We start from the raw sequence: 12,069 nt of genomic DNA, 5'->3' as shown, positions 1-12,069 counted from the left end.
CACAGGCTGCTGAGAAAGAACCTGAATGGCTTTTGCAGAGAGAAATTCTGCCGAAGTTCCGTGATGCTGCCACAAAGCACAAGGCTAAAGGTGACCCAGAGGACATAATATATTTAGAGTTCCACAAAAGCTTCTGACAATCAGAGGTTATTAAAGAAACTAAGTTCCCATGGTACTTATGAAGGAAAGGTCCATTTACAAAGTTGGTAAAAGGGCAGGAAGCAAAGACTAAGGCGTAATGCTCTCTCTTCAGGATGGAGAAGAGGCAACAGTGAAGTCCTACAGAGTCTGGTGCTGAGACTGGTTTTATTGAACTTTCTCAGTGACCTGAAGAAAAGAATAAACAGTGAAATCTTCAAGTCTGTGGATGATCTTAAACCATCTTAGGTAGCCAAATGCTTAATCTGTAGCACAGTAATTCAAGAAGAGCCTTGCAAAACAGATCTTTGTGTGGTCAAAAGAGACACAGAAAACCTTCAACAGAGACAGCCATAAATTAGTGTACCGATAGGAAAACCAACCTAAACCATACCTACACAACCACAGACTCAGAATTGAGTTACCAGGCAGGAAAGAGGTCTTGGGGTCATTGTTGACATTTCTCTCTTATTATCAGAATCTGGTGGGTTGTGGTCAAGATTTACGGTGAAGGCACAGATAAGATGAACACGGAACTGTTATTCACCAAATTCTTGAAGCCTAGAGTATTGAATGAAATTCTATGAACGTTTTAGCAGATACAAGAAAATATTTTGTACAGCCATGGTCTTCTGGAACTTGCTTCCATGCAGGCTGTGGAGGCAGCGGGTGTCGGCATGTCTAGAAGGAGCTTTGGCAAACTCACACAGAGAGGCCCATAAACGGACACTATTGGAACTAGGAAGGGTTGGACACTGATACGACTGCGAATGCTGAAAGGGTGCAGAACATGGCCAGGTTTACATGCTCTCCTTCTGTCGCTGTCAGACACAGAGTAGTGACCTAAATGAACTACTGGTCCAACTGCTATAGAATTTAAATTACAGTTATGTTTTATCAGATTTATTTTAATATTTATGAACCCTCACTCACTACAGTTGTATTTCAATTAAAATAAAAGGCAGTTGCCAAGTCCTAACGGACATCATGTGATACAGATGGTTTTTTACTGCCTTTTGAAGGAAAAGAGTTTACTTGGGGCAGGAATTTTGTTTTCAGATATTATTAAGTTTATTAATTTTCTAAGTATGGGATTTATACTGATTTTCCATTTTGCTGGGTTTGCAAATCAAGAAAAGTGTCATTAATACCTTTAAAGAGTAGGGTAGTTACTTATCAAATTTCTGTCAGGACATAATAGGATGGAGTCAGGAAATGTGATACCAGAGACTGTCATGTGATACAGGGAGACTATCCCTATATCCACATAGTCTTCCCTTAACTATTTTTACATAGCACTGGAAATCATTTAACATTAAATTCCAAATTATCAGAAACAAATTCAGTAAAAACAAAACCTAAACAACCCAACACCGTTCTGGTGGTTGATTTTAAGCTGAGGTTTTTTGAGCAAACAAATCAAAGATACCAAATTCTGCTAGGTGACTGTAGATACACTGACTTGCCACTGAATTTACGAGTAACTGGAGAGAACTGACTCATGCTGAATGTCCTGGATTTTCTACATTTATGTAAGAAATTTTAAAGGATTTTTATATCGCTCGTACCTTTAAATCACGTCTTCTAAACTGCTTTATTATGTTAGAGAAAGAACTTTTAGCATAGCTATAATGTAAGAGAATGCCAGGAACCAAGACTGTAGAATCACCTCACACCGAGTAAGATTTTCAATGTTTTGAGTCATCAGTACAGTGCCTTCTCACAGCTGTCAGATACAGAAATGGGTTTTACATATGCAGATCAACATTGTAAGGACTTGCTTGTAGAAAAGTTAACAGATAAGCTTCCATTGCCTGCAACAAGGACTTGCCAGAGCCTTCCGTTCACAGCAAACATGACCGTTTATTTTTAGGATTTTTTCTCCCCTTATTAATTTATTTTCACTGTTTTCCTCATTCATGCTTCCACTGTTCAGCTAAAGGTCAGAAACATCTGCTCAGACAACTTTCACTGATTGTTTCCTACCTGCAGGAGGATACACCCTTACTATTCTCATATTCTTCCTTCCCACAAGGGCAGGTAATAGATCATGAAATGAGACGAGATGAAAGGCAGTTGTTATAAACGCCTATCTTTTTAATATATTTGCGGTTTAACACCTGAAGGCCCCAAGATATAAATGAACTAAAAGAGGAGGCCCTCATCTCAAATTCATGTCACCATGCTAAATGTTGATAATAAACGAATAGGCACAAATCAAAACACAAATAAATTCTTAATCACAGGGGTTTGGGTTAATAAATAAATATGAAAAAATATCCCACCCCCACTTCAAATTAACATATTGCTCTGGTTCATTTTTTATTATTTTTAATCTAAAATTTGCATGTGTCAATACTGTATCTTCTTTTTTGGAGCAAGATGGCAATTTTGTTAACAAACACAGGCCTCATGCTTGGGAAGCTGTATTGGAAGAATGATTAAAGTAGCCAAATGTCGGTATACAAACACTAAACCCATTCATCACCAGGTCTGAAACACCGGGCTAAAATAAAGGCACCTGAAACGCAGATAACACACCCCTCATTTTGGATACCTGCAACTCACGGACACTGCGCTAACGGGAGGGACTGAACCAAACGCAGGTAAAATGCCCGACAGATCCCCAGCCCGCACGGCCAAACGACGCGGCCATCTCTGGGCGTAGCTGGGCGGATTGAACCGCAAACCGCCCCAGGACCGAACCCCCGCAGCAGCGACCGAGCGCGCCCAGGATGGCCGGGCCGGGCCGGGCCTCAGGCCCGCCGCGCCGCTGCTAACGCCGCCTTCCAGGGCCCGGCCCGGGGGTGCAGCCGCGGCCGGGCCCCGCCGCCGCTCCCCGCCGGCCCCGTCCCGGCCCCGCTGCCGGCCCGCCGGGACCCACCTTGGGCATCCGGATGTGCTCCATGGCGGCGGCGCCCCGCCGAGCTCCTCATGCACCTCCCGCCGGCGGCAGGGAGGCAGCCTTACCCACCCGGCCGCCCGCCTGCTTTCTCCTGCCAGCCCTGCTTTTAAATGTGTAAATATATATATATTAGTTTTTTAAATAATATTTGATTTGATTTTTCCTCCGGCGCAGGTAGGAAGGAAAAAGGGCGGAGTTATTCAAAGCAGATAACGTGCCCGTGTTTCGCTGCCGGCAGGTCAGTGGCTGGCTCCGCCTCCCCGGCAGCTGCGGGGATGCTCCGGCCCCGGCCCTCCGGCCCCCGGCCCCCCGGCCCCCCGGCCCCCGGCCCTCCGGCTCCCCGACCCCCCGACCCTCCGGCCCCCCGGCCCCCCGGCCCCCGGCCCCTGCCCCGCGGCGGCGGCGGCCCTGGGTTGCTTCCCAGCGCACCGAAAGGCACAGCCTGGCTCTTCAGCGACTTGCTGTCTAAGCTGAAATCACATCGTTCTGTCCTTTCTTTCAGGAAAGGCAAGATCAGACACACACAAGGGAGCTCTGTCTGACATCGCCTCTCCCTGTTTTTATTTTTTTTTGTTCCCTGGCCCAGCACGTCCGATATCTCAAAGACAAAAGCTGCACTTAATCAAGCTGAGGCACTGAATTTTATTTCCCTCAAGCTCTTCACGTCTGTTTTTCTGTAATTCATGATTTTGTTGCATCCTCAGGTTTGCACAAGGGGTGAATTTTTGTGACACACAATTTTCAGCCTTATGCCTGAAATCCCTTGTCCCATCTGTTGCCTTGCCAGGTTCAAGAGCTGTGTTGACTCCTAGAGCAAAAAGAAATCCTATAGAGGTGGTTTCCCCAGTTTACCTGCACAAAGATGAAGAACAGGTATCTCCAATCATTTTTGAATTTCTGTCATATTCTGAGCAAAAAGAGAAGGTTTTTAATGTTTATGCCAACGTGCAAATAACTAGAGGTGATAATATAATAGTTTCAGGTCAATGCTAGCCTTTGAGGCTTATAAAATGCCCACGTGATCTATATTGATCAACATATTCCAGCAATTCTTCACAAACAGGGTCTAGCCTCATCAAGGGATACAAACAAATCATGGAGTGTTGGCAAGGACCTTAAAGATCATCCAGTCCCAACCCCCCTGCCATGGGCAGGGCCACCTTCCACTAGCCCAGCTTGCCCAAAGCCCCGTCCAACCTGGCCTTGAACCCTTCCAGGGAGGGGGCAGCCACAGCTGCTCTGGGCAACCTGTGCCAGTGTCTCACCACCCTCACAGGGAAGAATTTCTTCTTCATAGCTAATCTAAATCTACCCTCTTTCAGTTTAAAACTGTTACCCCTCATCCTATCACTACACTCCCTGACAGAGTCCCTCCCCATCTCTCCTGTAATCCTGGAAGGCCTCTATAGGGTTTCCCCAGAGCCTTCTCTTCTCCAGGCTGAACAACCCCAACTCTCTCAGCCTGTCCTCACAGGGGAGGTGCTCCAGCCCCCTGATCATCTTTGTGGCCTCCTCTGGACCCACTCAAGCAGGCCCATGACCTTATGTTGGGGGCCCCAGAGCTGAACACAGTGCTGCAGGTGGGGTCTCACAAGAGCAGAGTAGAAGGAGAGAATCACCTCCCCCGACCTGCTGGCCACACTGCTCTTGATGCAGCCCAGGGTACAGTTGGCTTTCTGGGCTGTGAGTGCACACTGCTGGCTCATAGTCAGGTTTCCATCCACTGATACCCTCAAGTCCTTCTCCTCAGGGCTGCTCTCAATCCACTCGTCACCCAGCCTGTATTTGTGCTTGGGATTGCCTTGACCTATGTACAGGACCTTGCACTTGGCCTTGTTGAAGTTCATGAGGTTTGCATGGACCCACCTCTCAAGTCTGTCCAGGTCCCTTCCCTCCAGCGTGTCGGCCGCACCACACAGCTTGGTGTCGTTGGCAAACTTGCTGAGGGGGCACTCCATCCCACTGTCCATGTCACCAACAAAGATGTTAAACAGCCTGGACCCAACACCAACCCCTGAGGAACACCACTCCTCACTGCTCTCCACTTGGACATTTTGCTGCTGACTGCAACTCGTTGAGTGTGACCGTCCAGCCAATTCCTTATCCCCTGAGTGGTCCGTTTGTCAGATCCATGTCTCTCCAATTTAGGGACAAGGATGTCATGTGGGGACAGTGTCAGATGCTTTGCACAAGTCCAGGTAGATGAAGTCAGTTGCTCTTCCCTTATCCACTGACGTTGTAACCCCGTCATAGATGGCCACCAAATTTGTCAGGCATGATTTGCACTCATTGAAGCCATATTGGCTGTCACCAATCACCTCCTTATCTTCCACGTACCCTAGCATGTTTTCCAGGAGAATCTGCTCTATGATCTTACCAGACACCGAGAGACCTGTCAAACCACACAAAGGCCACACAAAGAGTGCTCTGCTCCCTGCATATCCTCCTTTGTGCAGAGAATTGCATGCAGCTTGATTTGTTTTGTGAAAGGTAAAATATGGGCTGAAATTAACATTGAATTTTCAAAGAATGTGAATGCGTTTTACCCCAAGGGAAAAGGAACAATAGGTATATCCGTACTGGCTCCAGTCCTGCCAAAGTTTCTCCAGTCCTGCCACTTTCCTGGAAAGGAATGTCTAGATCATTCAGCATCATGAGGTTTTTTATGGTCATACATAGCTGAGACACATCAGCTGGATGAAAACTCTTCTCTTGGAGTTTTTAGTCCTTACATTCCACTCTGTTCACTCAAATCTGAAATAAGGGTTAGAAATACCATTTGCTGTTTGAAAATTCACTGGTTAGCATCCATAAAAGTGCATGAATTGCATAGAGTGTGGACTTCACAAGACTCTCTATCAGTGGCATGTTTCACTCTCTATTTTAGGCCAGAGATATCAGAATAAATTAAGAATTAACCAACCAAGAAATATGTTTCCTTTGTAGTTATGGCTGATGTGATTCACTGCATACATTATCATCCTTTGGCATTTGCTGCCTCCAGTGAGTAAGTAAAGTTGGAAGAAAGCACAGTTATCCTTTAAGTCCCCAGAGACAGTTCCTTTTTCTCTGGTACATCTTGTGATCCATTACAGCCAAGTTCAAGTCCTACTGTTGATGGCAAGAAGACTTTCAGACTTAAGTGATGATGCATTTTATCATTACTCAGAGGAGACTGTTTATGTTGCAATCTGTTACTCAACACCCTTCCAGAGTTTTTGACCTGTCTTGGGCTGGTAAAATAATTAATAGGCGAGTGCAGCTATGAACAGAACTTGGGTTTAGATAAAAGTTATGCCTACTGCAACTGTCATGGAAAGCTGCAGTAAGCACAACCTTCTGAAAATAACATTTTTCATTTGCATTTCACGCTCATGGAAGCTGTTGTCTTAACAATCCCGGAAATGAAATCTGTCCACAGTAGAGGTACTGTGAGGGTAACAACAAAAAATAACACTTCATAGTCTACTTCTCTGACTCAACTAAGATGCAGAGGCAGAAAAATTAACTTGTCATGCCTACGTAGGTTTTGACCTATCTGCTGCAACTGCTAACATTGTTCTTGATTAATGTCACATGAAGAAGGCCGGTCACTGAGGGGGCTAGAATGATACCACTGTATCATTAGTACATTACACTGTAGAGTCAGCTTTCAGCCCTGTCCAGTAAAACCTGAAAGCACGTTCCTCTTCCAATAAGCAAAAATTTCGGTTATAGTCAATGGAGTCGCCTGAATGCTCAGACATTTTTGTATCTGTTACTACTAGATCTGGAAGGCTTTATAGATTTATTTGTGTTTTACAATCATTGTTACTAGTTTAAAGGTGATTTCCTGTAGGCTGCATTTTAATACAATACAAACTGAAAGAATACAATTATGTACTTGTATTAATACTTATTTTGAAGTGTAGTCTATGGATGATCATTCAGCTTTATAGATATATATTAAATACTATCATGTAGGGAAGAAATCGGTGGTATAACAGCTTTGTTGCTGGGACAGATATAGCCAGTGTGACAGAATCTTCCACCTGGAGTCTGGTGTGTGGGATGAAGACATGGAGGTTGAGGTCAGCCCATGTTATTGGGGGCTAGAGGCAGACAGCAGTGGTTTGAGTGCAGCCCTGGGTTTGTGGATAAGGAACGGAGCAAAAAAACTGTCTGGCATCTCACCAAGGAAATGGGTCTGGACTCAGTGCTGGCAAGAAGTGATTTGTGAGCAGCAACACTTCCTCCTGCAATCCAGCATACAGGTCTTCATAAATCATTTGTTGAAAACAACAAACAAATCAGACAGGATCAAAGTCAACTGATTTTTTTATCAGTCTTCTTCTAATGGTAATATTCGGTAAGATCCATGGCAAAACAGACATTTTATGTTAGAAAAAGGGGAAACAATACTGCTTTTTACCATAAAGTACAATACATTAATACATTTTTGAAAATATTATGTCTACACCAGTAATACACTGAAGAATTGTGGGACTTGTAAATTGGTAATTATGGAGTAACTATACCAGCACTTCATCATAATTTACATTTTAGGCATATCTACTTTGTAGTTTGAAAATTCTTTTTTTCCACCATTTTCACAGTGCTGCTCTACTGTTTTAACTCCTTCATAAGGTAACAAAACTGTAATTTCTTGTTTCCTTTTGTCAAGGTTTTTCACCACTTGGCAAATGGTAAAGATTAATTATCTGGGAACACGCTAGTGGAGGATAATGTCACAGCCTTTTGAAACACAAATGCCAAAACCCCATAAATTCATGTTCGATTTTTTAAGGACCTTGGACACTGATGTCAATGGGAGTGGCAGAACCTCCTAGCAGAAGTCTGTTACAGGAGCTGCATGACCTAATACAGATCAGGTTCTCACCTTTTTTTAATATCCCAATGCATGAGAATCCTAGTGAGACCCACAGTACAAGGATGTTGCTGAAGAAACAAGAAGCCTCTTGAAAAAGATTTTTAGCCGTCCTCTTTCCAACACAAACCCACGTTAAGAACACATGCCTTTAGCAGGCACCGTAGCTTTGCAGTGCTACAGCTTCTTTCCAGGTAAGCTTTCTTCGGTGCCAAGATCCTAGAGAAGAGATGCCCCAGCCCCACACCACTGTCCGGCTCTGTAACAGGCTCACAGTATGGCTGAGCTGAACGAGCTATTGCCAGTGAAACAAGGCAGAGGACTGGCTTGTTTCTTCTTCTTGTTGCCTCTGCTTCCAGCCCTGCAGCTCTCTCTGCCTATGCTCTGACTTGGTGTTTATCTGGCTTTGGTGTCTGTAAGCCAAGTGAACGTGCTGCACTGTTTACTTTGTTGTCGTTGTCTAGTTTTCAGTTATTTTTGTGTGATGAACTGGCTTCCTGTCTGATACAGAGGCAAGGGTGTCAGCTGAAAGTGAGCAGTGACAGTGAACCAGGTGAGTTAAAGAGTAAAAGGGGGAAACGAAAAACATGAGAAAACAAGCCCAGAAGAGTTGGGCTGGAGCCTGGTGAGGCAGGGTAATTTCACTCACTCCGGAGGCATGGCAGGCATTCATACACTAGCATCAACACTCCTGTTTGCCTTTTACCTATTGCCTATTGCCACTACCAATAGCAGCCAGAGGTGCAAATGCACACATGCAGTTTGTCGGTGTCTTGATAGTGTTTACGCCCGGGATAATCAGTACCATGGATTCAGAAACAGTGTGTCTGTTTATATTTGTTTCATAACTTTTGAACTTTTTCAGGGAACGTGCAAGTTTTTCGGGGCAAATGCACTTGGACACATAAACTTCTCCCCCAGTTAATCTAGCAGGAGCCGCATGTGACAAGGTAAAGGATGCAGGGAGCAGCTTTCACTTTATTGTTTAACTCAGCTAACTGTTACTAGGTTTGACCTTTTAACATTTCCTTCAAGAATTACTCCAAGCAATCTTCGATGTTGCCTTGTTATAAAACATCATTGCATTCTTATAAAAGCAAATTTATGCAGGAAAAAATACAAGCAGATCTCTGGAAATTGGAATGGTTTTGATCCTATTCTGCAGACAGATGAACTGATATATGATACATGATATATGATACATGATATGTGATATCTGGCCAGATATATGATAACTGGCCTGAAATGCATAGTAGAGGAATAAAAAAGATAAAATTCTGCAATGACTCAGGATATGTCTCCAGCTACTCACATGAGGATTCCCCTAACTGAGGAAACCGGTAAGATTTTGGCAAAGTGATAACTGTCTGTTACATGAGATCATTTCAACAAGATTATAATAGTTAATCCAGCTACTCTGAAAATGATACGTTCTTCATAACAAAGCATGTTAGGACAACCAACTGGAGAGAACAGTGTTGGAAGGTCAGCTGTGATATACTTGAGCTGGTATATGTCATACCATACATAGCACTTAAAGTATAGAAGTTAAAGGAAGGGGTCAGTTATTACAACAGGGAACGTAGAGGGAAAATAGAGAAAAGTGCTTCTTAATACGGCCAGCAGAGAAACAGACTCTTCCATAAGATGTTTCAAACCTCTTAATCTCTTGAAGTAGTGTGAATACTGCTTAGAGATTTACCTCATTCTGCAAATCCATATACTTTTTTTTCTACCTACAGTCTTTTGCCAGTTAGATAGTCCAGTGGCAAGCAATTGCTTCATTTTGCCTTTTACTGCTTCTCAGCAGGACACTGTAATGGATCACTATACTGGGAACAGAAAATCTGTAAGAAAGGCCCCCACCTCCCCCATACATTAGCTATGTTTGCATATGTCTGAGCAGGTCTGGTCCTAAGTTAAATCTCCAGCTATGTAGAGAAATTTAGAAAAACTGATTTAGTAATTTTTAAAGAACTTATTTTTCATTAAAATCTAGCAGAAAAAATTGTTTCTTCCACTTAAAAATGGGAATTGGATATTTTGCAAGGGGCTTTACTACAGAGTTAGGTATCAGTCATGTGTGACAGTGAGTAATTGAATTCTCTTTGAGAAGTGTTAGGAAGCTGTCCCACATCCTAGAGTCATATAGGGATTCTCCAAATTGTAGCACCTATGATACTCTAACTACCTTTACAATATCTCATCCAGAATCCTAGGCAGGAAATATTCCTATAACTGATATTAAATATTAAAAAAAAAAAAAAAAGCATTTTTATCTTCTCTGACCCTTTCCATTGAAACATTCAGTCACAGGCTCAGCAACAACTTAGGCAAATAAAATAAGACTACTGAGTTCAAAGCAGACCACAACTGTCTGTAATCTGAAGCAGCATTGTTCAATGAAAAATAAAATCATGATAGCAAGGCAGCTTCCAATATTTTCACAAAGAACATTTTCTGAACTTATGGGGCTATATTAACAGCCTGCCTAAAGCATTTTTCCCAACATGAAGAAAAAGAAATGGACATGATATATTTAAGTTTAGGGAAAAAAGAACCGGGAAGAAAGAAAAAGTGGATAATGGAGAAGATGTATTCCATGGTCTTTGTATAAGAATTAGCTAAAGCTGTGTTCAAAATTCTGAAGAGTTAGTTTATCTTGAAACTCCCCATTGACCTATGATGACCATAATTCAGTGAAGCAAATGTGGTCTTTTCAGTTATGAGATTTATGCATGTGTGTGTGATGCCAGTAAATTATTTTTGATTACTCTCCAAATTTTACAGAAGCTCCAATGCCAAATGTAGGGAAACAAAAAAATTACATTTGTTTCCCAAAAATACGTAAGAAAAACTTCACTGAAATTCTGCATCATCACTCAAGTTCACACCATATGAAAGCATATTTCTGAGATAAAAAATTTGTTTCTCTCTGCACTTCAAAAGGAAACCTTAAGATTAGGATTTTGGGTCTTTTTTCAATAAGGTGCTAAAGGGAAACACAATTCTTTTGATGTCTATGCAGAACAACTGAACTGATGTGATTCCTACCATCTTGCTGACAAGCAGCCATCACAGTAAGTGGCCAGAATCAGTTTTGGCTGACTTGTGCCTCTTGAAATCCTTCTAAATTTCAACTGATTGCCTAGGCCCCTTATCTACCCTAGTATTAAGGCGATAAGCTGACACTGTGAAAGTTGTCAGTGAAGTCTCGCTTACTAACCTTCTGTGAAAAGGAGGTTCAGATTACATGATAATCTTTAAACTACTGACAAGCAATTTAGTTTTTGAGAAATAGCTGATTAAGTAAGGGTCATAGAGACCTCAGTGTTCAGACTGAAAGGGTGTTATAATTGAATTCACATGTGCTTTTCCAAATTTTGTTCAGTTTTATGCTTGAATTCACTTTGTTTCACTTCCACCCAGTCAGTATTTTTCAGGTTCCATTACTGTTTCTTGGGTTTATGAAAAAAATTAAATTTTAGGGTGGGTTCTGAAGAAAGTTTGAACTGCTTTTGCTGTTGCCAGGCTGAAAGCTCTGAGGCTCAGGAAATGTCTTTTCTCTAACTCCTGAAATTTTCTCACCCTGTGTAGTATTAGATTTGTATTCTTGATGTCTGTCAATTATTTTCATGGGTTATGCATGAGAGGACAGTGTTTGACGTGATCTGTTCCCAGAGTGGAACATCCAGAGTATTGTTCCAACGTACTTTTGCTCGCTGGTCATAGGCAGTGTGCATGAATTTTCATGTTTGGAAGGTCCTCATCTGAGTGGAAAGGATGCAATCTCTAGGAAAAAAAATGTGTGAGATGAGATGTATCATTAACTGCAGAGAGCTACAGATACAATTGTACATAACCGTTCGCTCTGAGGTTAACTGTTAACTAACAGTGATTATAGTCAACACATAAAGCAGTTGTCTACACTGTACTTTTGTTGCATGCCACAACATGAGCCACTGAACTGAGCAAACTATTACTTGCCTGCTTACATCTCCGATGCCGGTCTACCTCTGTACAAGTCTCAAGAGAAATATTCACACCTTACTGGCTCAATAGCTATTCCATGGTCTTGGTGCTCACACAGGGCAGACCTCTCTTTGTCTATGCTTGCCAGCCATCTGCCTCATACACATTATACATCGCTAAGTTACGT

General features: G+C 42.6%; 1 protein-coding gene across 1 annotated transcript in view; it reads right to left on the bottom strand.

The window, feature by feature from the left end:
• The window catches only part of MTMR7 (myotubularin related protein 7), a 49,342-nt gene extending 45,835 nt beyond the window's left edge, over nucleotides 1-3,507 (bottom strand). Inside the window, exons 1-2 of the mRNA XM_074905893.1 lie at nucleotides 3,473-3,507; nucleotides 3,023-3,143 (exon numbers count right to left, since the gene is read on the bottom strand). Coding sequence (XP_074761994.1) covers nucleotides 3,023-3,046 — 24 coding nt within the window. The 5' untranslated portion in view covers nucleotides 3,047-3,143; nucleotides 3,473-3,507. The remainder of the gene's footprint in view (nucleotides 1-3,022; nucleotides 3,144-3,472) is intronic.
• Nucleotides 3,508-12,069: the final 8,562 nt, after the last annotated feature.

This window comes from Athene noctua, chromosome 4, assembly GCF_965140245.1.
Source record: "Athene noctua chromosome 4, bAthNoc1.hap1.1, whole genome shotgun sequence".
Lineage (NCBI taxonomy): Eukaryota > Metazoa > Chordata > Aves > Strigiformes > Strigidae > Athene > Athene noctua.
This window is presented reverse-complemented; position numbering and strand designations above follow the sequence as displayed.